We start from the raw sequence: 27,495 nt of genomic DNA on the forward strand, positions 1-27,495 counted from the left end.
TTTTTATAATTTCACCTTTTTTAAAGCGTCGCCAAAAAAAAATAAAAGGAGAGCAGTACTTTGATAACGAGTGGTATACTGTCTTCATCCCGAATTTGGACGCACGACATTTATGTATACATACAAAAAGTAGCCCTATTGCACTCGACACGAGTGCGAGAGTAATGCACATACATGATTATAATAATTTGCAATACGTAAACATTTTCGCGTCGTTTGCTCCTTTTTTACTGCGACTTGGCTGTTGGCAACCCTGCTCGCGGCTTTCAAAGAAGAAACAACCGTTTTTCAACTTTGCCACCTATATATATACCTTTTGCCGGTATCAGGAAGTCTCTCATTATTCTCTCTCTGGAGGAAATAAAAATAGGTGGAGGGTCGGATTTTTTTTATTTCGTGACCAATTTACATTGTGAGGTGAGCAAAGTGTAAACGTTTATACTTCCCAATGTCGAGCTGTTGGAACGAAAATTATGCGATCAAATGGACCGAGTATCGTTTTTCATCAGCTCATATAGTACAAGGACCTTTGATGGATGGGCCCAAAAGTTGCTACCACTTTTTTCGGTGTAACAAAACCCTCATTCGACAAACTAATGATAAGTAATAGCAATAAGGGGGCAATTGTGCGTGGCATTAATGCAAATGGCGACATAACTACTGTTACTTAGCCTCCCTTGATATTTATAGGTACGTACACTCTATCGTATAAGCAAGGGTGTGTTGTTTTATACATAGGTAGGCATATATCACGTGGGGATGGAGTGGCGACTTTTTGTCTCTGCTTTCTCCCTGTATGCAACCGTTCTGTTTTTAACACAAGTACCAATATTATGCGGTAGTAGATTTCGTTGTATATATGTATACATTTAACGCGAGTAGGTATAATGTATGGTGCTCGAAAACTGCTGTCGCGCATATGTGGTAGCTGCAACGCGTGACGCGTCAAAAAGAATGATGGAAGGATGCAGAGAGTAATTCGAGTGCGCTCGAAACATCCTCGAGTGGTGTGCGCACGAAACCCGAGAACCATAATAGTCCTCTTCCTTGTGCTTTGGCTTTACCTATACTTATAAGTATACATACATGTATACATTATGTGCTCCGCGGTGAAGGTTCAACGAGAAAACTGCTGATGCTGTGGACGAGTATACAAGCAAAACTTGTATACATACGTGTAAGGTATATAAAGGGGATGAGGGAGGGATGATAAAAAAAAAAAATAATAAAATGTGGCGTGTCATATGCTGTACGGATCAACTTTTGGTTTTGCCGTTTGAAAAAGAGTGGCTGTGTCGAATATGGGTGTATGGTTTTCCTCCTGTGAATGAGAGCTCTGTGTTGTTTTTTTCGAGATTAAGTGTACAGCTCGTCGTAAAAATATTTTCCAAGAAATTTTGCCGATGGCATATACATATACGAAAAAAAATGTGTTCACGAGGAATTGACGTTTGAATGAACAAAAAACTGCATTTATCGAATGATTCCGTGTACCATTTAATTTAGCTCTTTGGAGGAAATTCGTTGAGATATACTTAATGCGAGAGAAGTAACATCCAAACTCTCTCCTGATAAATATTAACATAGAATTTCTTTTAACACAGCGAAAGAAAATGTCGCTGCATAGCAATGCTTTTAGCTTTCCGTTGACTTTTTCCGACAGTTTTATCGATATATGACAAAAAAGAAGTTTACAAATAATTATGAAGCTTACAAGCCTGTGTGCTGGCAACACTCCAGTCAAAGGTGTGGTACGAGTAAACAGCTCGTTAATAATGAATCGGTGATAACCTTCCCAAGCACTTGCAATCAACAAATGAACCAATTTTCGATCGGTTGGAAAAAGTAAGTTTATTTCGTTTTTTTTTATTTATGCAGTAAGATTAAAACAAGAATCGTCAGTTGTCCGGGTTTTCCGTAAAACCTGCGAGTTATTTTTTCCCCGACTGAATTCTCGATAGATCTTACTTTGCCTGTGGTGCTCGTTTCGTTCTCCGGAATGTCAAGAGCACCCGCCAACTCTTCCCCGTCCAGTGTCAAATACCCACCCATTTCTTTAAATAAATAATCGAACATTGTCGTCAAGTTGAAATCGGTAGGGCAGAAAGACTGTTATAATAACACCCTGTGCACCGAGCGCCCGGTCATTGTGCAGCTCTGACTTTCGTTCTATTGTCAAACGCGCATCTGTCGCATCCATTCACGCGTCCACCTTTGTCACGAATCGCTCTGTCCCCCTCACCTTTTTCGATGCACTTTTCAATGCATCGGCAAACTTTTTCTTCCGATATATTTTTAACCCTGTACATTTATACACGACCATATTATGGAACACACACTTACAGAGACAAGAGATGCAATTGTCGTATAAAGCCGCGAGCAACTTTTTTCCCTTCGATCAAACCCGGTGATCCTCTTAATTACGCATGATTATAATTTCGCACCAAAGTGAGCCCTAAACTATAAAAATAAATCATATTATACACGGAGGAGGGGGGGGGGTTGGTTCGATAATTGAGTTAACAGCTCGCGTGCGGTTGGAAACCTTGCGCGGGTATAAGAAGATCCGCGGCTCGCTTGGTTGGACTGATGAAATTTTCGGATAAGCGCCCGAGCGTGTGTACCGTAAACGGCACGGATTAAGAAAATGGGGAAAATCGCCAACGGCGCTCCCTGGCTTCGAGATTTCAGATTTTTTCGCTGTATGTTGTACTTGGCTGGAAAATCGGAGGTGGAACGAGCGCGTTGACTTTTGCGTATATGGCGAGTGTCTTGCGTGTTGGATCGAGAGACAGAGAAAGTAACACAAGTTGGTTAATAACCGATGTTGTACCTTATATATATATACGTGGGCGGGGAAAAATCGAGTAAGCACACGGTAAAACGATATTACGGGTATGCGGTGTACAGAACGTACTCGTGAGCGAGAGCCCGGAGAGTGAAATTATTATTGCGTTGTTGGGTATTAAGTATTACGGTGGAGAAAATTTTTCTTTTCCTTTCGATCGCGAGAGTATACGTGGCACGTTGGTCTTTCTTATTCGGCATGAACACTCCGCGAGAGTGTTTTTTTTTTTTTTTTTTTTTTTTTCTACGTAATAGCAAAAACTGTAACTGCACATGAGCAGTGTATGTATTGGGCGTGAAAAATAAATCGGTATGTGTAGTTCAAATTAATCATGGTGTACATACATTCGTAATCAAGTACATTGATTATCCTAAAAAGATTGGTGTTGCAAATCGATCTGAAATTTGGTGGGTTGCTTTGTTTTCGTGCACCACAGTCTCACGGTTTCAAAATTTATCAAAATTAAGAATTATAAATATTTTTGCATGATTAACTGATGTTACTTCGTCGTGCAAGTATTGTTAACCGCAGTTTACTGCACGCTAATTTTTACTGTCCCGATCAGTCATTTTTTGTTGCAAACATAGCCGTTTACTCTATTTTCACGGTACCTCGAGTTTTTTGTGTCTAAAACAGTGAAAATAAGGTTGGAAAAAGTAAAAAGTACCAGGATATCATCGAATTACAACAGATGATAAGGTATGTATAAGTATATGCACAGTTATATGCAAAATTTTTTTTTTCTTGATGTAATTTCTAAAGTTGACGTCTTTATACGCCTGTATAGTGAACGGGAAAATCATAGATCTTAACGAGAAACTGGATTTTTTTAAATTACTTTTATTTATTTTTACAAATTTCTTTATGCTAATGAAATTTAAAAATACAAATCAATTTTTTTTTTTTTATTGTAACGTGTACACTTTACATTTTATGCCTGTATGTAATAGAGAAAAGTTGTAAAATAAAACGTATATTTTTTCTGTACCATTACAAAGTTACCATTTCACTAAAAATAAAAGTGTATGGAGCACTAAAAAAATATTCATCACTACTTAACTTAAGCGAGAAGTTAAAAAAAAAATATCAATAAAAGCAATCGCACAGTAAAGATAATTGCGCACTTTTGACACTTGGTTTGCCAAGATCTAATGTTGAAGAGTTTTTGGCATCATTCCGATTATGAAAGTACCTCACAACATACAATAATGGAAAATATACATACAAAGAATTTGCCAGCCCCACGAAGTTGATCTATACATGCATTTTCACCATTTCTCTGGCAGCTCTAAAATTTTCTAAATGATCCTTCACATTAGGTACAGTACACAGCACGTAAATATTACTTTGCACACAATATTAGAATCAAGCACTATTGTTGACAGTCTACAAATAAGTGTTTATGCAAACTATAGTAATAATTTTAGACACTTGTATTCGAACATTGATGCACAAAAACTAACTAAAAATTGAAATTTTAGTCAAAAAATAGCTTACGTAACTCACACACACAATGGTTATTAAATATTGCGTTTGAAAGTACTGGATAACGAGGACAACATAGCACTAGTATTTAGCGAATTTTCCATGTAACTCAGCTCGTGTGAGGTTCAATCAGCTTATAAAGTGACACTTTGCAAACACATTTAGCACTTGTAGGCGTGGGAATGGGGCTCCTCTCCCGTATGTGTTTTTTTGTGTGCCTTAAGATTGGATTTTTTAGCAAAACTCATCGAACACACTTGGCACACGTGGGGCTTCTCTTCCGTGTGAGTTACCTCGTGCCTCGTAAGACATGATTTTTTAGTAAAACTCATCAAACACACTTGGCAGGTGTGAGGCTTCTCACCCGTGTGAGTTTTCTCGTGTGTTCTAAGATTACATTTCTGAGCAAATCTTTTAGAACACACTCGGCAGGCGTATGGCTTCTCACCAGTGTGAGTTTTTTCATGTGTTCTAAGATTACATTTGTGAGCAAATCTTTTAGAACACACTTGGCAGGCGTGGGGCTTCTCTCCCGTGTGAGACATCTCGTGCCTCGTAAGAGCTGATTTTTTAATGAAACTCATCGAACACACTTGGCAGGTGTGGGGCCTGTCACCCGTATGAGCCATCTCGTGCCTTGTAAGATCTGATTTTTTAGCAAAACTCATCGAACACACTTGGCACACGTGGGGCTTCTCTCCCGTGTGAGTTTTTTCGTGTGTTCTAAGATTACATTTCTGAGCAAATCTTTTAGAACACACTTGGCAGGCGTGGGGCTTCTCTCCCGTGTGAGTCATCTCGTGCCTCGTAAGAGCTGATTTTTTAGTAAATCTCATCGAACACACTTGGCAGGCGTGGGGCTTCTCTCCCGTGTGAGTCATCTCGTGCCTCGTAAGAGCTGATTTTTTAGTAAATCTCATCGAACACACTTGGCAGGCGTGGGGCTTCTCTCCCGTGTGAGTTTTCTCGTGCCTCGTAAGAGCTGATTTTTTAATGAAACTCATCGAACACACTTGGCAGGTGTGGGGCCTCTCACCCGTATGAGCCATCTCGTGCCTCGTAAGATCTGATTTTTTAGCAAAACTCATCGAACACACTTGGCACACGTGGGGCTTCTCTCCCGTGTGAGTTTTTTCGTGTGTTCTAAGATTACATTTCTGAGCAAATCTTTTAGAACACACTTGGCAGGCGTGGGGCTTCTCTCCCGTGTGAGTCATCTCGTGCCTCGTAAGAGCTGATTTTTTAGTAAATCTCATCGAACACACTTGGCAGGCGTGGGGCTTCTCTCCCGTGTGAGTTTTCTCGTGCCTCGTAAGAGCTGATTTTTTAGTAAAACTCATCGAACACACTTGGCAGGTGTAGGGCCTCTCATCCGTGTGAGTTTTTTCATGTGTCCTAAGATTATACTTCTGATAAAATCTTTTAGAGCACACTTTACAGGTGTGGGGCTTCTCACCTGTGTGAGTCATCTCGTGCCTCGTAAGATCTGATTTTTTAATGAAACTCATCGAACACACTTGGCAGGTGTGGGGCCCCTCATCCGTGTGAGTCATCTCGTGCCTTGTAAGATGTGATTTTTGGACGAAACTCATCGAACATACTTGGCAGGTGTGAGGCCTCTCACCCGTATGAGTTAACTTGTGCCTCGTAAGACGTGATTTGTTAACAAAATACATCGAACCCACTTTGCAGGCGTGGGGCTACAATATTGTAAACTGCCTCCTTCTGCCATATTTGTGAATGACATACTACAGAAATTAACATGGCTACGATTTAATCCACTTAGTAGTAGCTTTCTTGTTGTTATGCCTGACGGTTTTTTTTGAGTTTAAGTATATCTGCTCCAGTTTGATGAGATGAGACGGTTGTTAGTATGTTATCTGTTTGACATAAAGTACAAGCAATTTTTACTATTTTATTCGTGATTTTCTTACGTGACTAAACGCTAATTGTGTTTCAGAATGGTACTATTGCATGATCTATTATAGTATAGTTTAAAAAAAAAGTAAATTGGGTACAAATGAAATAGCACATTCATTTATTATTCGAAGAGTTGGATCGAATAATGTCGTTATCGTTGCTTCTAAATCTATTATCTAGTAAAATCCAATATGGATTTGTGTATGTTCATGCAGCTTTTATCTGCATGCATATGGCGTTTTGGAAAATCCATACGAATTGTTTTGACAGAGTGTCAAAGTTTTCGTATTGTACATTAGGAAAAACATAAGTTAAGTCATTAATGATCATTGACCACATAGGTCTAGAAAAAACTGAAAGTTTTATGTTACAATTCGTATGAAAGTTCTAGTGAACGCGGGAAAACTACTTATTGCAGATAGGCATGATGATTTAAAAGGTAAAAGAATTTTTTAATAGATAAAAAATTGAAAAATGTAATTATCTGATTTGAATTTTGACGGGATGAATGTATAAAAATACGATTTTTGTCCATTATCAAGACTAAAACTCACCTGTAGTTTCCAGACTTCTGATCGTGAGGTTGAATTGGTGATTTTTTCAATCGTCTGTTGAGGTACATTTTTCCGTAAGGCTAATTGTGTCATAAACTTTTATAAAGACTCTTTGTTGAATAATAGGTGTTTTCTTTTTTTATGATTTTTAAGTTAGACAAACACACACATTTATTTGAGTAAATAATTTAAGTATTATATTTATAAAACTTTGACGTTTTTTCCACACAGTATTATTCAGTTTCTTTTACCGAAGGCAAATAAAGAACTGAAGTCGATACTGTTAAATAGTTGCTGGCGTTATAAACTGTTAATGCATTTGAACATGGAATAGAATATTTAAAAAATGAAAGAGATATAATAGCTTATGACCTATTAATTATCTTTTACTGCGCTGATAATGTGAAAAATATATTGTATTCGGCTCAACTATCTATAACTACGAATTTCTTTAATACAAATGATGTAAATTTGTATTTTCCAGTAGCATGAGAGTTCCACGGGGCACCTCTGGGGTCGCTAGGCCAAACCAAATTATTGTTGCTAAGCAACGTTGGCCACTTATCATCACTGATAAGTTTACCTAATTAACTTGTTTTTTTTCTTTTTTTTTCTTTTTTTTTGAACGATCTAAAAACATGCACGTATGTTTGATACAATAATTATCATAAATGTGTTTGAAGGATGGTATCTTGCAATTATACAGCGATTCAACCATATACAACGGAATCCAAATACTGTACTTGGATAATTGGTTCAAATAAAAATAAATAACCAAAAAAGTTTCCATCTCTAATGTTAGTATTTTTATTTTTGTGAGCTGGAATTAATACGTGTAAGTGCCTTGTTTTAAGATATTTAAAAATTATTTTTCCTATAAAATAAGCATAGTCTGAGCTATGTTTTCCTAGACACAGCTATGTTTTCAATCGTAAGGTTTCCAATCCAGAAAATTTGGTTAAAAAAAAAAAAAAAAAATGGACAAGGTTTCACACCGAAAAATTTTAAAAATATTCCATTTCTTTATATACATGGAACGATTCAAGCTGAACTCTTAAATTCCCAAGTAACGCGAAAACAATGGATGCGCAGTCTGAAAATGCAGGTTATACGGTTGACTGTACACATTCACACCAATGTACACGTGTGCATATTCCAAGTAAGTAAGTAAGCGGATTGAGCATCGATGAACAGGTATGTATATCTGTCGATGTGTTCCATTTGTCAGGCGCATCAATCTAATGACCGGCCGTACGGTAAAAGTAACAGGTATCTGTCCAACGGCGTTTTTCCATACCGTGTAAAACACGCCAATGACATCAGCACCACTGTAAATGTATTATACGCGCATACATGTACCCATCGCAAGGTTTTGCGTATCTCTACACACACACACATACATAATATACATGCAGATTTTGCTGAGCTACTTTATTTATCGAGAGCATTGAAGCGTCACGCCAAGTGGCAATATTGGATTTCCTAATTGGATGGGACACGGCCGGAGGAGGAGATCGCGGCGGCCCTTACATATACTTGCGCTTATCGGCACGCAAGCACCTACCCAAGTGCAAATATACACCCCATCTAACGCGACGGAGCGCCCATCGCGTGCGACCTCACTTTCCGCTCGAGCGTTAATAGGCGTATATGAACCAAGAGGGGACAATGTTAATTGTCCTGCTTTTCACTTTTTTGCTTCTCCAAGACCCGATGCAAGGGGAGACTTTTTGAGTTTTCTCTGACCCGATTTCACGAGATTGCTGGCCTCGCTTCGAAAGCAAACACCGCAATACTTAGTTCCTCGTTTTCTAGCAAACATTATATTTGTTTTCTTCTAAATGTAACGTCGAATCGCTCATCGAGATGTTAGTTCTTTGGGTTTGTCCAAAATACATGTGACACGACAGTTTGCACAAGGTGATGTTCTTTCCTTGCCGATTAGGAACGTCAAGTATTATCGCAGGGACGTTCTCGTCGTCGTCGCAAACGTAAATAATACAATAGGCGCGCGTTGGATCTGTTAAAATGTTTAAACGTCCCTCGATTGCTTTTGCCAAGAGCTAATCTGCCGGGTGAGTACGCGTATATGGCCCAGTCCGTAAAATGTGGTGTGTATTTTGAAAGGAAAAGCCGCTTATCTCGTGATGGGTTGTGTCCCGAGGGACCGGACGATAAGGGCCTAAAAAGGCCACGTCTCCTCTCTCGTCCCCTCGTACGGATAAGACATTAAATCTATATCCTTGCAGTCACGGGTAAGTATATTTTGTCCGTATCAAGAGGAGATATGGCCTTTTTATATTTTTCTCGCTCTGCTTTCCTGCACGATGGGCCTCTTGTACATATAGACCGGGAGCCCCCCCTATGTGTGTATATACATGCATCGGCAACAGCCACCACCGTCGCCGACGCCACACACCTGGTTGTGGCTGGGTGTGCTCTTGAAAGGAAGCGCGCGGCAGCTGTCACCGACGCGCGTGCCGAGCAGCTGCCTCCCTCTCTCTCGTGCCCGCGTGTTCTATACGTATATAGGTATTGTATATCCAAGCGTCATTATCCGCAGGATAGGATAAATCGATCCTTGTTCGGAGGGCCCCTGCATGTATCCTCGGCGCGCGACCGATTTTCAAGAGTATGGTCCGATGTAGAGGCGTATCCTCCTCCCCTCCTGCACACGAGTACGACTCCTTCGAATTCCGGGGATCCCTTGTGTAGTGCGTCCTCCGTTGCACGTGCAACGAGGAAAGATAAATCTCTCCTCCTTGGCGAGTGCGCCCCTAAAAACGCCTACTGTGTATACATACGTATGCTCTCTCGAGGTGCCGAAAGTGCCGTTGCCGAGGGAATCCAGCTACTGTCGCGTTATTTGAGAACATTCGAGGTCCTTAAGAGTGTGGCGGCTGAGGATTTGTTTTTTTTTTTTTTTTCCACCATATCGGCGCGCGGTGAGTTTGTCCAGAAACCAGAAAGTTGTATACAGTTGACGGGAATACATAGACAACTATAGCACTCGAATGCTTTATCTGTAAAACAAAAAATCATCTGGTACACGAAGCATCCAATGAAAGCGAAAGATGCTGAATGTCACAAAATAAAAATGAAAAAAAAAAGTTACAAAGTACAATGATGATTATTTTTCCTATGAAAGCAGCGGCCGTTGGAGGATGGCTATCCGTTCCCACAATTAAAAGTGCAACGAGGTCGAACGTATAACCATCTAATGGGCGACAAGTTGATTTCTTCGACGAGTGAAGATAGCGCGGTGCAAAAAAGGACGCACAGGCCGTGTGCAACGCGCACGTTATAGAGAACATAGAGAAACGCTCATAAATTTCAAAACCACTTGGCAATTATCGGCTCTGAAGTAACGATCCTGCAGCTTGTGCTAAGTGTGTATTAGGTATATACTATACATTGCGCAAGTGCAAGTAGCCTGTCTTATGGATGCAAAAACCGAGGCTCCCGGTCAAAGTCCCCTCGTGGCAAAAAGCAAACGCACGAAGGAGTAAGCTCTCCTTCCATCATCTCGTCGAATGAGCCATCCAGTTTTTTTTTCTTTTTTTTTTCTTTCAAGTATATGTATACACGGTCGCACGTGTCGTCCAGACGCTCGATGATGCACTCTCGTCCCTGCTGGGCTCGCGATTCTCTCGGCAAATGTTCTCACGGATCGAGAAAATGCCTATTAATGTATATGCGCAGCGCAGTGTGCCGTTTTTTTTTTTTTTTTTTTTCTCCTGATGTAGCTATACAGTCGGAGGTGCAAACTCGCGGTTACAAATACTTTTTTGTATTTTTATTTATTTATTTTTTTTTTTCGGTGCCATAGATGTGGAGGAAGGAGGGAATTGAAAAAAAAGCTCTCGCGTTGCAGCATCCGTATACTTTCGATGCACGATCTGTTATGCAACACATTTCTCCCAACCGATAATCAAAAGAGCTGTGCATAAAGGGGAGGGGAAGTGAAAAAAATGAACAGCAACAAAGACCGATCTTAATCTTTGGGTCGAAAGTGTGTGAACCATTCACGCGTGAGCGCGTATACATCCCTTTGACACTGTTGGATTAGAGGACGACGAATATATGTATATAATATTGATACAAAGGGAAAAGCCATACCTATACAGTTAACGCGTCCAAAGTGTACGTCAGAAGGAAAGAATGAAAAACGTGACCGAGCACCTACTTACATACACACACACGTTCATCCATAGATAAGGTTTCCATCCATTCCACCCTCATACAGCGCGGCGCGTAACGGTTCTTTGCTTCAATCACCCGCATTAAAAAAAAAAAAAAAAAAAAAAAATATGAAATTTAAACACAACAGCGTACCTACGAGAGAAAAAAAGAAAGAAAGAAAGACAGTCGATGCAAGCGGATGCCCCGTATATACTAGACTTAATGGTCCAGTACAACCGAATCAGTCTGATGCTTGTGCATATAATATAGTGTGCCACATGCACTTATACGTACCTTATACCGCCTGCGTACACATGGAAAGTTGAAAACCGAGCCGAGCGTGAACGAGGGCGGATGGACGCGTGCTCTCCCTTTTTTTCTTCTCCCCCCCCCCTTGGCCGCTGCTCGAGGATGTTGCCCTCACTCGGAAGGGATGATGGGTTTTCGGAGGAAACGATGCGCGTAGGGATTTAATACGTTTTTTTTTTTTTTTTTTTTTTTTTTGTTACGGGTCCATGTGGGTCTCTCTTTTGGGCTTGAATGTAGGGTTTCTCGAGCAATGATTATTCTTACGGCGGTACTCTCTCTCTCTCTCTCTATCTGTGTGTATTCATTGTATTCCGTCGTGACAAAGAAATTTCAACTGCACAAAAAAATCTAAGACAGGATTTTGTCATGGAAAAAAACAATGTAAGCGATCTATATAGCGACGATATCACCCAATGACGATTGAATCGTAAAGTTTATCATAACCGGTGATGGAAAAAAAAGAAAGAAAGAAAAGAAAGAAAAGAAAACATACCCTGATACCATGCCGATTTTCATCACTAGCCTCCGGCTCCTTATTTTGTTCTTCGTGTTTGACATGCTGTTGTTGTTGCCGATGGCTGTGGCTGTGGTGTCCTGCCATTTCGGCGTCAAGGCTATTCTTGTTCCTCCCCTGCATGAAGCACCCGGCGCAAGCGCTCGCCAGCATCTTTTTTTTTTTTTTTTTTTTTTTTTTTTTTTTTTTTTTTTTTTTTTTTTTCATACACTACTTATTTGAGCTCTGTGAACTGTGAAGTATTATGTTATTATAATACGCACACCTTCTGTTTCTTCTTCTATATACTTTTTTTTTTTTTCGCAAAACTCAACAATACCCCTCTCTACTTATACAACGTGAGTTTGTCCGTCTCTCCTTTACGGGCAACAATATATATATATATATATATATTGTATATTCATGCCACTAGACTCTCTTTTTTTCTTTTTCTTTTTCCCCTCATCCGTGTCTACACCATTATAATATGTACACGGTGTACGTACTATTTTGTGGAATCCCTCCGACGATGCGTTCTATTGCCAGACGGTGGTGGTCATCAGCTGCCGCCGCTCGCCTGGAGGGCCTACGTATACATAATATATCTCATTTGTACGTGTGTCGGTGTATAGGTATATAGGTGTAAGGAGTGTAAGGTACGTGTATATATTATGGCACGCGCCGGCACACAAAATTGAACTTCCTGCCACGGCGCGCCGGCACGCGTGCATCTGCCCCTTATGGTCTACACTAAGTATGGGTAGGCATACACCCATCAACAATAAAGGAATGCACAAATTACCTTATAGGTATACAATACACTTGCGAGTGCAATGTGTAGGCATATATGGATAATAACAGCTTAACGATTAGCCCGTATACGTGTACATTAGGTGATGCAGATCTTGATGGTACCGTGACTTTGCAGGCACATAATATAATATGTACCGTATACTCGCGCGCCTTATCGTTATGTTTGCACGCATGTAGGAACCTACTTGTTGAATGTACTCGTATGAAAAAAAAAGCGAGAAAAAAAAACAAAATTAAAATTTGCCAAACAGACGGTAAGGTGCCTTTTTTTTTCTCTTTTGGAAGCTTGCAAAACTTATGAAACATAAAGAGCGCAAAAAAAAAAAAAAAAAAATTTCATTAGATTTTTTTTGCCAATATCAGTATTGTCGACTCACTCGAGAGTTCTTCAAAATTGACCAAATTTTTTCCTATTGACTCACAAAAGCGCATCTCGGCAACTTTCCCCGCACATTTTCACGATTAGCTAAACTCACGGCATATACTTAATAATATTAATAGACAAAGATTCTTTTTTTTTCTTTTTTTTTTCTCAATTTCTCAAATAAACACTACAAACGCCGACGTACATATTTATAAATACATCAGTCGAGCATGTGTACTGCGTGCGCGCACGAAACAATATATAATATACATACACGGGAGAAGAGAGTTTTGATACCCACATGTATGAGCTAAAACGCGCTTAATTAGAGAGCCCCTTGGCGTATGCATATATATATATATATGGTGCGGAGAGCAGAGTACTTACGGGATAATGAATATTTCATACGTACATGTACGGTGTGCACGAGGCATTAACCCCCGGCTGGCGTCGTCACCGACTTGTGTGTGCGTGTGTTGTATGGCCTGTGCGGGTGCATAAATATATACATGCATATGTGCATGTATCCCCCGACACTGCGGGGGATTCGAGAGAGCGGAACAGGCTAGGAATTGTTATTCACGGTAATATGGGGTGTGCAGTGCACCGCGACGTTTTATTTATTTTTCTCTCCTCGTCCATTTTTTTTTTTTTTTTTTCTTTTCTTTTTTGTACTCTTGTATTCGTTTGCACAAGAGTTTCAAAAGTTGAGGATTAGATTTTTGATCCTAGTAAGTATGGAAACCAAAGTTTTTCGAGCCGAAAACAAGAAATCAAAAGGTGCAAGGTATTCCGTTCATCGCCGTTTGCTTACATTTCACGGATTTAATTGAATGGGTACAAATTGTATAGGTTTACGGAAAAACGGAAGCAGCTGTCGACTATAACGGTGATTGAACTTTTATAAGTATATAGTTTTTTTTCTCGCATACGATACGTTAGTTATAGTTAAATAATTTGATTTTTACCAAATTTATTGATTAACGTTGTAGAAAAACAATTTGTTACCTTACAAAAATAAAAACAATAAAAAACTACAAACAATAATCTTGAGACAAAAATATTCCATCACTAATGAGCAGTTGACTCGAGCATCTCAAGATTATATTGTGTACCCAAAGAAGAAAACACTGCGACAACGGCGGAAGAAGGATACGATAAAAGAGGGAAAAAAAAGTATCGGCGATATAGTGAGAGTAGTATGTTGAAAACAATTGCACGAGTGTCAGTCAAGTAATGTATATAATATACGTATGCGTATACGAGGAGCTCGTTAATATACAAACGCAGAGTTTGCGATTTCCGGTGCAAATAAATCTCCTCCCCCCTTTCAATGTTAATTCTCCTATACCTCGGACACGTGCGTGTATATACCTACACACATGGGGAGGGAGAGTCGTTTTGATGAAAATTAAGATCCGGTCGGTAAACGGATGGTACACATATATACGTACGAGTAGAAGAAAAGGGAGCTAGTGCGCTTTTCACGGCTTACGCTTCTGTGAGCTTTGCATTGCACAATACATGTATATGTACCTTATATGTACAGTGGCTCGTGGCAATATAACGTTTCAGCGGTGATAATGTGCCTTTGCTCGCTGTTTATCTGCATAACTTGCCCCTCTCTCGGGGCCTTGAGCTAATCGAATATGGATTTTGCGTTTTACGCGCTGCACATTTGCCGTATGTACAAGAATACGCGCTCTCTCGTCTGCAGTGTGTTTTCAACGATCGCGGTAATGTTTTCTACTCCGCGAGAAGGCGATGACTATTTTGCTCTGATTCTTACATTGCTTTAAAGCGTGAAATTTTAGTCATTTGACTTTTTTTTCTTCTAAATCTAATGTAAATGTGTTACAGAAAAAAAAAAAGATGACGTTGAAAATGATCGGTATGTTTTTTTCGCTCCTTCGTTCAAAACTATATGATACTGGTATCTGTAGAGGGACTCGTCTATAATCATACACGTGTGCAACAACCACCGCGTTTTCGCCAACAAAAAAAACTCACTGTCAAAGTGTAACAAAACTTTAATGAACCTCTCGACCCGTGCACGATAACGCACTCGAATAACAATTCACGAGTAGGTATAATGTATAGCAAATCACACTTGTAGAGACGCGAGAAGCATAAACCCGCGATATTCTCGCGAAAACGACGGCAACGGCGCGCTCGCGCTAAGCAACTGATGAGGATCGGCAATCGAGAGCCCCGAGCGTCTATAAATATACATACACGCTCGCGCGCGATGCATGTGCACAAATATATACCGTGCCTCCCTCCTGTCGCCTGTGCACATATATTGCACACACACACACACGCCGTGTATACATAATATGTACATTTTACGCGTGTATACTTACATCTCCGTTTATGCTTCCATAACCGGTATATCTTTCTCTCGCGCGCGCGTCCAACCTGTAACCCAAGGATGTACGCCTATATGGATAGGCACGAGAAAGATCGGTACGCGCACCGAGAACCGGTCACATGGACCAATGTACGTCACCCAGTTTTATACACGTGTATTCTAGTATGATCGGTTTTTCCGTATATCCATGCACCCCTGTACAGCGTAAGTCCCTCGATCGGTTGCAGCGAACAAGTATCGTTGAATCGCGTGGTTTTTTTTTAATTGTCGAGAAGTACCACCTGTACACTGCACTTCGATGAGTAACAGTGATTTAGCTGTCGACGAGGAAGCTAGTGACGGTATAATGTTGGTACGTGGAAAACGATTTCCAACTCGCCCGCGAAGTACTAATGAGAGAGAGGTTTATCGTTGCCCCCCTTGAAAACGCGTTGTCGTTGATCTTCCACGTATGGTCGTAAGTTACGGGTGACAGTTGATCCACGCATTTCTGTATCGCATAACTGCGGATGAAAAAAAGATTTTGAATTTGAATAATTTCACCAGATTTGCCAGCAGAACAACTACAGCGGGCAACAACACGATGAAGTTCAAAGAAAATCTGGACTGGCCCTGGACTCTCTCGCGTTATAGTGAAAGTTCATCTCTCGTGTACACAATAAGGAGGCATTGCTGCATCTTTGTATGTGCATACTAGCATCTGTAGCACACATGTATATATAAATTGAGATGGAGGCTAATCCTTGCACGCGAATCTTATATACATATTTGATTTTCCTATACCGGGCTGGTGCGCGTGTAGCCAACCCGAGCAAGTCTTGGTGATGCTTGTGAATCAACAATCTGCTCGATATATATTATGGTACTTATGAGTTATAACTTAATTTTTTTTTCTCATCGATCATTCAGACTCGTAGAGATCCGTGTATCGATTTTCCCATCAATTAAGTAGAATGGAGCATCGTACAGGCTTCGTGCACGTGAAATTATCGAAATTTGTTGTTATCACCTCGTGCCAAATACCTTGGCTGAAACGTTGAAACAACGACGCGTGGATGGGGAAAAAAAAAAAAAACGCAATTATACACCGCGACTCTGAAACAGATCAGATCCGTTGATTGAATCAAATTATCACACGAGCGCCTAATGAGACCATAAAAACCTTGGTGGCGCACCATTGCGGGCATAGGGGGCGAAGAGAACAATGCGCTCGCATCGGAACAACGGCATGTGGAAAAGAAACGAGTGAAAGAACCCGTGTAACCCACCTGCAATTTACCAAGTACGACACATTATTATATATTATATCACACAAGAGTTTATACGTTATATACGTGTACGACGTGAAATGGCACTCTCGATTCCTTTGGTATTTACGAAATTTTACGCATTTACATCATGTACATAGACGCACAAGCGTACATTATACATTATGAATGGAGGTAAGTGTATGTTTTCCCATGGTCTTTTATACACATCGCGACAGCTACATTCCAGTGTATACGCAACTATAGCCTAAAAGGAGAATATTATATAGTGCTGTTGCCGATTCCGAGATCTTAGCTAACCGGCACTAGATTTCAGAAAGAAAAAAAAGGAAAAAATTTCTAGTTTACGCGTACAGGAAGGAAAATACAGTTCCTGTTGCAAAAGAGTTGCTCCTTGTGATACACTTCCGGAAAACCCGCCAGCACAAATAATTAATACAGATATGTCTTTTGTTGCTTGTTGTGAGATTTGGAGTGTATTTGTTATTTTTAATTGGGCTTCAATGACATATTTGAATCCATCAGTAATATGAGGTAACTAATATGGCACTTTCATGCCTTTTCGGTACAAAGTGAGAGTAGAGTAAAAAAAAAAAAAAAGGGACGTTCCCCATTGCCCGCTTCGAGTACTTTTTCTCTTCGCAAGGATGGCAGAGTGTCTTTGCTGAAGTTTTCATTCCAGAATTTTAGAGGAAGTACAGGTAAGTAGGGTTTTGAAAGAACTGACGCTTGGCAACTCGCGCATACCAAGGTAACACCTTAAGCTTTTTTTTCTCGTAAGTAACGCGTTTCTATATGGCTATGAGTTTCCAACTCGCTCTCTTTCTCTCCCTCCGCCGAACCGGCAACATCTGTCCTCCCGTTGCATCTGCGTGCGTCCCCATCGCAGCCCCGACCCATCAGCTGTGCATGGCAACGGCACAATAACGGCCCTCTTGCGCTCCGGCGTGTGCCCCCATTTTTCCTGATGCTCCCCGTACACGATAATCGGGATGTATATCCCCGCGCGTCGCGTGAAAAATCGCCTTCTTCTCTCGATCTCGCTGACGTTCGCTTTGTGTTGCAGAGGCGCTGGAGTAACGGGATCGGCATTTTTTAATAGCTACGCACGAGCCTACGCACGTTTGCTTGCATTTTCATATCACCGAGAGGGAGAAAGAAAAAACATTTCTCATATAATATATGTATTTCCTAAAGATTTTCTCATTTAATATGAATATAATATGTATTGAGAAAATATAGTTTATATTGCAACTATACGGGTAAATATTTTTTCTCTCGGTGTATATTGTGTTATATTGACAGACCAAGTGCAGTGCACACGAGAAATCATGAACAGATTAATTACAGGTAATTTGGGAAAGTTTTGCCAAAAAGGCTATATTTTGATAAGTAAAGTTATTAGATTTCTATAATGTAGTATTTAAAATTATTTTTGTTATTTTTCATGAGATTTTTCATGGCGTTTTGGGGCCGATTGCTGTAGGGTGAAGGAAAAAATATTGTTTGTATTCACAAGAGTGGCTAAGAGGCCCCCTATACCAATACAAAAAAATTTATTGATCATTTTAACAATTAGCGATCATGAAAGTACAGTTATGTGGGATAAAAATCAAAGGATCAGAGTGAACTTGATTTACATCACTTAAACGTTATCATTGACTTGTTATGAAATTTTCAGTTTGTCCGATTCATGAGTTTTGAATAAATAATCAATTTTGAAATTTAACGGGCTTTGTCATTAAGGTGGACGGAATAGATGAGATTTTCCATCTTGGACGAAAAAATTTGGATACTTCCACCCACATAAAATCTTTAGAATAATGTCAAGATTAGATGAAAGATAACCGTAAACATTTATTTTCAAAAAATAACGTATATTTTCAAAGTGAGATTTGAAATCGTTGCAGCAGCATGGTGTGGTGAGCCGCAAGTACCCATTCGAACGGTCTCGATGTTTACACCAACAGAAACACAGATGTATTTAAGTGCTGGGCTAGGAAAATAATACACCGCACTGCGTACGAGTAGCCTACATTCGTATCGGAGATTTTCTTTACGCCACATGAGGTATAGTTGGCGAGATAATATATACTTTATTCCACACCTCATTTTTGCCGATACTGATGTTGGAAAATAGGTTTTTTTTTTCACTACGAAGGTTATGGTTTATTTGAACATTACTTAAAATTTTATCTGAAAAATAAAAGCTACAGGGTTATACAAACGGCAAATTTGGTTAACTCTATGTAAACTATATTTAATTAAATTAAAAAAAGTATTAATAATTTATAAAATCGGTTACGATTAGAAGAGGGATAGCAATTAAAATAACATCAAGTAGTATGGCCAATGTAAAACGAATTACGCATTCACGAGGAAGCGTATATACTATATGCACAAAGATGATGCACGACATCGTGAACGCAGTTATCCGTTACTGAGACAAATGGCCATCATCGCTCTTTTGAAAAATCGGAGGGTATGGAGGGATAGAGAGGGAGAGCGTGAACTTGATGTAAATTGAAAGAGGAATGTGCGAAGGAGAGAAAAAAAAAAAAAAGTCCCTCCACGCACGCATCAACAGTACAGAGTACAGTCATATTAGTCGAGTTCCAGCTATCGGCTTATCCCTCCGCGCTCGTACACCAAGAATTTCTCATGAATTCCTCTTTTTCTTCTTCCACTTATCATTTTTTATCTCTTTCTGCTCGTGTAACTCCTACCTACATGCAAATGCCGCCTTTTTACCCTCAAGTCTTGAAACGCGTCTTTCACACGATTGTTTCGTTTGGTTGAATTCCTAGTGAGTAAAAACTTGATCGAAAACCAAATTGTAAAAACCAGCGTAGAGACATTTTTTTTTTATTCCCACCTTCGAAAGTAAAAAAGAGCGAACGCGGTATACGCAATCCTCACACACCCGCGCAGAGAGAGAAAGTCCTTCAAATCCTAGATACAAACAAGTGAAGGATACACTCAACGAAACGAAAAAAAAAAAGGAGTTACAGTCGAAAAAATCGTAAGATACGAGATCTCATCCTTTCTGTGAGTACTTACCCAATAAATTCTTTATAGCCCGCACCAAGTATATAAAAGGGTGGATATTTTTGTGTACGCCGTGGGTTACGTGACGGTGACTTTTAAGTACCTATAAACAAACCCCTGTACCTATAGTAGGCGAGGAGCCGATACCTCTGGTCATCCAAGTGGAAAAAAAAAAAAAAAAAAAACATTTGAGCACAAGAAAGTAGGGCTATTATTTCACTCAATGGAATACAAGAACGTCCAACTGACGTCTCTCAAATTTCCAGGGATGATTTATCATTTTCAAAAAAAAAATACCCCCTCTCCCCCTGCCCTCATAAACCCCTCTCTCGGTAATAGCGTAGCGGAGAAAAGACCTTTTAAGCTGCAATATATCATCGGTACGGAATTCTCGAGCTTTCGAAAGAAGCCACCGAAAAAGCGTCAGTATAGAGGCTCCGGATGTCCTGCTTATGTCCCCCCCCCCTCTCCTACCCTCATTAACATAAGACTTTGTTTTCATCAGGGACCCAAATGGGAGGGGAGGGGGCACGAATGAATGTTATGTATATACGAGCAAAGGCCACCGTGATCGGTCGCTCATCGCGATCTGGCTCCCTTAATTTGTTTTTCAAATTTTAGGTATACGCCTTTGCACGCACATATATATATATACGTATATACATATGTATGCAATGAACAAATCGTATGAATACTTATCTTGCATATTGTGTATACTGTACTGGCTCTACTATGGACGTGCCCAGAATTGACAATTGAATCATCGCGTACGGCGTGTGTCCGTCTTTTTTGGATACTTACCATTCAAAGAGTTAATGGGCGAAGGAGCTCTTTTGGGAGATCCCATATCTGTTTCATTGTTCGAATCCCATGATTCGAGGTGCTGATAAGCCGTATACACCCGTGCTCAATGTTAATATTAATGAGTGTTTCAAACCACTGGTAAATAACTACAATTGAGCTACTGCCCAATTGTTACAATATCGGCCATTCACTCATTTGGCAATGTCAATTGGCGCGAAAACTTACAGTGTTGGCATGAGACATTCGTTTGTTGAAGATAAGTTGCTCTATGGAAAAATTGTGACAAATGTTACGATGGTAATGATTAATATATTTTCAGTCGCACAAACGATATTGCTTTGAATACTACGTGAATCACCATTTTAAAGACAACACAGCCCAGTGAAACGAGAGGGGAAGCGAAAAGAGCGACCCTATCCACATGTATAGTCCTCGTTCCTTGTATGTCTCCGTTAAAAAGGGACGCGTCAAAAGTACATATACTTTATACAAAAGAAAACCCAAGCGAGCTTTTGCCGTTTGAGCGCGTGTGCGCATAGAAATTTACGAGCGTCAGAGTCGCGCTCGACGTTGGAATCGACTAATTTCCCAGAGCGATTACTCAGTCCGATTCTTCTCCGTCTTGTCTCTGTACCTATATACAAGAAAACAGGTTTCCGTCGTCCCCGCCTTGCTCCTCGGGAAATCGGCAAATGAACGCTTGCTCCGATATCCCTACATGTATATAATATTACGCAGTCAATGGAAAGGGTTCGATCTTTTGTATGGTTTTTTTTTTTTTTTCTCTTGTAGATCACCTTTCAGTACACATTGTCGGAAATATATAGGTAGGTACACGTTCTTACACCCACACGACGCTTAAAATGCAAAGACGCACGAGGAGAAAAACTAATAGCAACTGTTATCCTGTATGTACGTACACAGCACACGCGCCAGAATATAGTCCGTAGAAAGGCATTAGCTGCTAATCAAGCGATTAACAAATGCAAGATCGGCAGTAGTGCGTATTATAATGGGGCACGCGTGCAGCCGTGCACACACACGCACACACACACATTTATATACACGTGTGTAATCTCGCGGCTGTGCAATTATATTAGCGGAGCCCGCGAGCGCGTGTGATTAGGGGTGTGTGTGTGCCGCAGCTGCGAGGCTAACTCGATTTGCCGACGTGCGCGTGTACATAGGGTTTGTTCGCCCGTAATAAGTGATCCGATTTCAGCGAGTGAGAGATGCTTACTGTTCGCGCCACGATGAGACGCGAGACGGCGCACACGGGGGTTCTGTCGACTTTTCATATTTTTGCTTGTTGTAGAAATAATACTATACTCGGTGGGACTAAAGTAAATGTACCACCATATGGTCGATGAAAGAAAAAAAGAAAATCATTTTGATCACTCGTTCAATCATCGGGCAAAGTTAACGAGGGTGACCCGCTAAGTGTAAAAATTTCTTAAAATTAAAAAATAAATAACATTTAGTACAAGTAAACATAACTTCTAGAAATTTTTTCACAGTTTCGTTTGCTTCCGTCACACGTCCCTATAATCTTAATAACAACGAAAGACATCTCTCAAATGTCAACCCAACGAGAGAACGAGTGTTTTCCCTTACGTTGTTTTTATCATCACCGCTGTATACATATATACACCGTACAATGCGTGTACACCCAAGTGCTGATTAGTGGATAGATATGGTGCAACACAGTCACAAATTCGCGCCATTTATTAAAGAGAAGGGTAAGGAGGTTAAAGAAACATAAATCATTTAATCGATCCATCAAAACAATCACCCATCACTTCCCGTCGTCGAGCAACGCAAGGCTACTGTTAAGCCTCATCATCGCCTTCCTGCGATTGTATTCCCCGAAACACCAACACACGCGTACAACCGCGCATCAGTAACAGAAACTTATTATACACCTTTGCGAAAAAAGGAAAAGAAGAAAACGTCATGTTGCAACGAAACTCTCTCTCTTGTTGTACATACTCACGCTAACGCACTTATATATATATGTATTTTGGATAAAAAGTTAAACTCACCGGCAACATGTTCCAGGTGGTGCTTTCATGACAGCAAGCTCGCTCGAGAGCCATGCGTGCGCCTTTATCTCCTCGGCTTCTCCCTTGGGCGTGCTGAGCTCCTTCAAGAGCTGCGCTCGACACCTCTTCCTCTTCACTCGATATATACCGATCAAGACGCGCAGCTAACTTTAACGGACATATAGGCGTGCAGTCAGCGACAGATTCGATCGCTTGCCGATACTTCACGTTTGCAGCGAGCACTTCCGCGCGACAACACGTGTAAAATAATACCGAGAACTTGAATCACCATCGATCCCTGTGGACTGCAGGCAGAACCGATTTTTTTTCTCTTACCGATCTCTGGGGACAATCTGTTGACGATCGCGCACTGTTTTCACCCCCGCGGGGGGACACTTTCACAATGAACGACAAAACGATCGATGATCTACAGTGGCTCATCCAAATTTAAGCCCACCGATTGCACGAAGCGCGCAAAAAACGAGACCGAGTATCGGTAAGTGGAGCTGTGAGTCCGATAGGTACGTAAGGTCGACTGACTCGTATACACGTCGCCGGGTCTCCTGCTCCACCTGACGCGTAAGTAGGTGTGCCATCAACAGTACGTATGTATATATATTTATACGAGGGTATACCTACTTGTGTATCGTGCACGCGCGCGCGCTCGACTCCTTTATAGGTATATATATGGGTAGCGTTTGGCGCTTCGCGGAGGCAACTGCATGGCATATGTGTAAACTGCAGCATGCAGGAAAGGGAGAGAGCCTCGTATAGAGAAAACCTACACGGACGGAGCGGCCAGGCGACTGATATCTCCCTTTCTCTATATACATATATATATACTTATACTTACACTCCGCCTTCCTTTTGCCGTGCACGCAGGTGGCGGACAGGTGAGGCGTATACACAAGGCTCTGTAGGTAAGTAAGAATATTATTATACATACGTACGTATATACCTACTTCTGCCATGACAGCGGAAGTGTCGAGGAGGCCCCGGCCAGGAGACACACTCGCCCGCTCGCTTGTATCCCTAGCGCGTGTTTATATAGATATATCGTGGACGAGCGAATGGAGCACGTACGGCGCGTGTATATATGCGTAGGGATGTGGGCCCTTCAGCCGGCTGAAAGGGGTATTGGCCTGTGTTGTGGCTCATTTTTTTTTTTTTTTTTTTTTTTTCCTTCGTTTTATTACGGCTTGATTTTTCCGGCAGTGCGTTAGGAATCAGACTTAGTCGCCAGAGGGACGTAGTTTTTGATGAAGCCAATTAATTTACTTGAATGTACATATAGTTTTATAAACGTATTTTATAGCGTTACCTGCGCTACCTAAAAACATATTTAACGATTTAAAAATAGTAATTTCCTCTTTGGACAGCTTACGTGGTAGTTATGAGAGGTTCCTAAAATAAAAAGGCTGAATTTGTAGCTATCGAGGGTTTAGGTTTACTTACAGTGGAAATTAAAAGTGCTAGTATTCATTTTGATTTACTTTGTCAGGATCAAACAGATTTGTACGGTATATCCCTATATCTTGTATATTTTATTATTATTTTTTAATCACAAATTCTGAACTAAATTTATTGTCGTTGAAAGTTGTTGAGATGACGATGTTAATTATAAGAAAACGCGATGAAACTTAGTTTTTTCAAACTTTATAAAAAGTACTTTGCAGAGGAACGAGCTTTCAAGGCTTTATAGCTCAAAGAGATAAGTTGTTGAGCATAAATAAATGTGAAGAATTAAAAAATCGTTTATCAACAATACTGAGAAGCAAATATTCATTCTTTTATTTACTACGGTCGATAAAACTATTTATGAACAATCAAAGACTCATTGGAATGAGTTCAATAACTATTAGTAGCAAAATATAAATTTCAACAGTAGGATTTTTCGTACACATGTGATATCGCATTCGCCGATATAAGGACGCCAATGAGCGTATTTTGTAGCTTGAACAAAAAAAAGAGGATCGAATGAAAAAATGAAAATATAAAAAGAAACGTAGCCGCAAAACAGTGTAAATGCGTGTATGCAGCAGCATATTAATATATATCTGCTCAGCGACCGACTGGACACAGCAGTGGAAGGCCCCAAAAATACAGACGAGGAGTGCTCACAAAAAAAATTAAGAAAAAAGGAAAAAACGGAACAATGAACTGATCGTTTTCTATACGTTTATATGTAGGTGCCAACGAGACACGGATCTTTTTTTTACATATGTGACCAATACTGGTTTAACTACCGATAATTTTTTTTAAATTTTAATAGAATTGGTTAATTAATTGATGGGAATTTATGAAAAATAAAATTAGTATTTAAAATACTCCTAAACACTCTCTTACTCTTCACAATTAATTTTCTTAATGAATTAATTTTTTCACAATTAATTTTTTCATTGGCAGCATCAGCTATGTCAATGAAATCATGAGTGCATTATACTTTCATCGGTCAATAATAAATCTGAATTAAATATTCATTTTATAAATAAATAATTTTAGGTTTGTATAAGGTAGATATATATAGTACATTGAATTAATAATTTAATCGTTATTGAGAAATTTAAATTATATCATCAGGCAAAAATCCAATCCAATTTGCGATATTAAATCCATGATAATAGAAGCAATCATCTATCATTTTTCCACATTCACGTATATCGTCTGAAACTGTAACATTTCGCATGTGTCAACTTAAAAACTGTAGAATCTCATTATTGCGCATTATGATAAAAAAATCTGTATTTTTTTTACCTTTGTGCATGCACTCATCGATAATATTAGTTACTTTCTGATGAGGTAGTGTTCTCAGGAGAGCTGTCCTCATGGAAAAATTGTCAAAGACTCTTTTATGAGAAACCACCTTCATAGGAAATACATATTTGTTAATAATTTGTTATTTATTAAAAAAAAAAAAAATTATTCAACCTCTGAACCAAAGCAGCCCACATAATGGTAATACTCTCTGTCAATACGTGCTCGTGAATATCGGATATTTCCTAGTTTGGCTAAAAAGTACAGAAAAACATGTAGGACAGTACTTTCATATTTCATAAAATAATTTTGTGTCTAGCTTTAAAACAAAAAGATTTGTTTAAAAATTTGTTTATTGATTTAATTAATGTGTATTAAAAAATATAAAATTACTACCATCATTGAATCCAGTTACATCGTAGCAATGTTTTTGTATTGTACTTATTTCATGAAATGTATTTTGATCCTTTATCACTGACGCCTGTAACATAGTAATTCTTTGAAATAAAAATTACAATCTCTACTTTTTTCATTAAATCGTCATTCCAAACATAATATGGCATAGCATACCAAGAGTAAAGAATATTTCGTCTGGGTGTAACCGCTAGGAAGGTAATATTGCACTATCTTTCCGAATCATACGCTTTTACGTTTTTTTTTTTCTTTCTCTGCTGAAAATATACATGCATATAAACATTTTTCACTGAAATCAGGGTCGAGAGTGCAACACGACCTTCCATATAATTGCATGTACTGATTACGAAGGAATTATTTTTGTATTTTTATAACAAAAAAAATCTCATGTGAATGTGACTGTTGCTGACGTGCAGGTGTTACAAAAATATACATTTTATTTCATATGAAGGAAAATATGGTACCTACGCAGAAAAGTAGTGATTTAAATATTTTTGGTTGCTGACACGTACTTGCAGTAAAATGTAAAATAAATATATATGCAATAAACTTGCTAAGTCCGTAGTATAAACTTACTGTGCCGTCTACAGTATTTTTTATTCACTTGTGCTAAGTGTGTCCTATTACGTTTGATATTGTGTTGTATTAATTAGTGTATTGTTAAATATTTAAATAAATATAACTAACTTTACCACATAAATTACAATTTTTTTATTATGATTAATAAAATTGTAATAATCACATGTAAATTTGTATGTCATTTATGTATTCTACTGTTATTAACAAAAATTTTAATCAAGCTCTGACTAAAAGCAGTATTTAATTAAAAAAAAAAAAAATTGAATATTACTATGATAAATTGCCGAGGTGCACTTATACTTTTTCGTACAATAGTTTTTCTACATACCATAAAAACAAGGTTGACACATAGGGCGAACGTTATTATTATAAACTTTATCATGATACAAGGTTAATAGTCAAACACCCAAAAGTTGATCAAGTCGGTTCGGGTCTACTAATGTCTTGTTCGAGTGTAAAAGCACTGACCTTATATACCCAAAAAAATTATTAAAAAATAGATAATTTATCAGCTGCTCTACGATTTGACGTTAAAAATGTTTTTACGTACTGAATCTAATAAGAGTACAATGTTAAAATCCGAAACGTCATTAACTTGGAAATTCTAATTATTTTTCTATGATTTTACTTCAGTAATAAATTATTTTCATTCCTTTTTTATTAATTATACTTATTGGAATAATTAATTACAGTCATGGTTTTTATCTCATGGTCAAAATAAAGAACAGAGCCAGATAAAGAACGGAGAGCTAAAACAGTCTAAATTTAAATTTTCACTAAGCAGATAATTACTTTAAAGAAAGTGCAGTTTAGTATGATTAAAAAAACTTTTTAAAATATATTTGCATCCAATGTTAATTTTGTACAAAAATCGAAGAAATACGCTTTCAGTAATAACTTATTTTAATTGCAGTTCTATTTTTAAATATAATTCATGACTTGAATGTGAATTGTGAAAAAGAAATAAAATGAGTCAGATCTCGAAAATTGCTGTAGTACTGTTCAAGCAAGTTTGACAACTTTCAGAATCTATGTATTGTCACGTTAAAAGTACATCACAAATATGAATGCATTAAAAAAAGATTTAAAAAAAGGATTATATTAAAAACCGCTGACAACAACGACCAAAAAAGTAATAGAAACTTGTTGAAATGTAGTTGAAAAATAATATAAAAAAGGTTCATTTTTAAACGGTTATTCTCGATTTTTTTTTTTTTAACCCTGACCCGTCAAAATCGATCGCTTGA

General features: G+C 39.0%; 1 protein-coding gene and 1 long non-coding RNA gene across 2 annotated transcripts in view; both read right to left on the reverse strand.

Annotated features, from left to right (window-relative positions):
- Positions 1-22,568, reverse strand: part of Traf4 (TNF receptor associated factor 4) — a 49,764-nt gene extending 27,196 nt beyond the window's left edge. The window contains exon 1 of the mRNA XM_014348993.2: positions 22,502-22,568. Coding sequence (XP_014204479.2) covers positions 22,502-22,555 — 54 coding nt within the window. The 5' untranslated portion in view covers positions 22,556-22,568. The remainder of the gene's footprint in view (positions 1-22,501) is intronic.
- LOC106636579 (uncharacterized) lies at positions 6,177-14,689 on the reverse strand. Its single transcript, XR_001338883.2, has 3 exons — positions 14,505-14,689; positions 6,808-6,861; positions 6,177-6,213 (listed from the first exon to the last, which is right to left on the reverse strand). It is a non-coding gene; the product is annotated as an uncharacterized LOC106636579 (long non-coding RNA).
- Positions 22,569-27,495: the final 4,927 nt, after the last annotated feature.

The sequence above is a fragment of the Copidosoma floridanum genome, unplaced genomic scaffold (genome assembly GCF_036245765.1).
Source record: "Copidosoma floridanum isolate Cflo_tuat_1 unplaced genomic scaffold, Cflo_Japanese_pri ptg000019l, whole genome shotgun sequence".
Lineage (NCBI taxonomy): Eukaryota > Metazoa > Arthropoda > Insecta > Hymenoptera > Encyrtidae > Copidosoma > Copidosoma floridanum.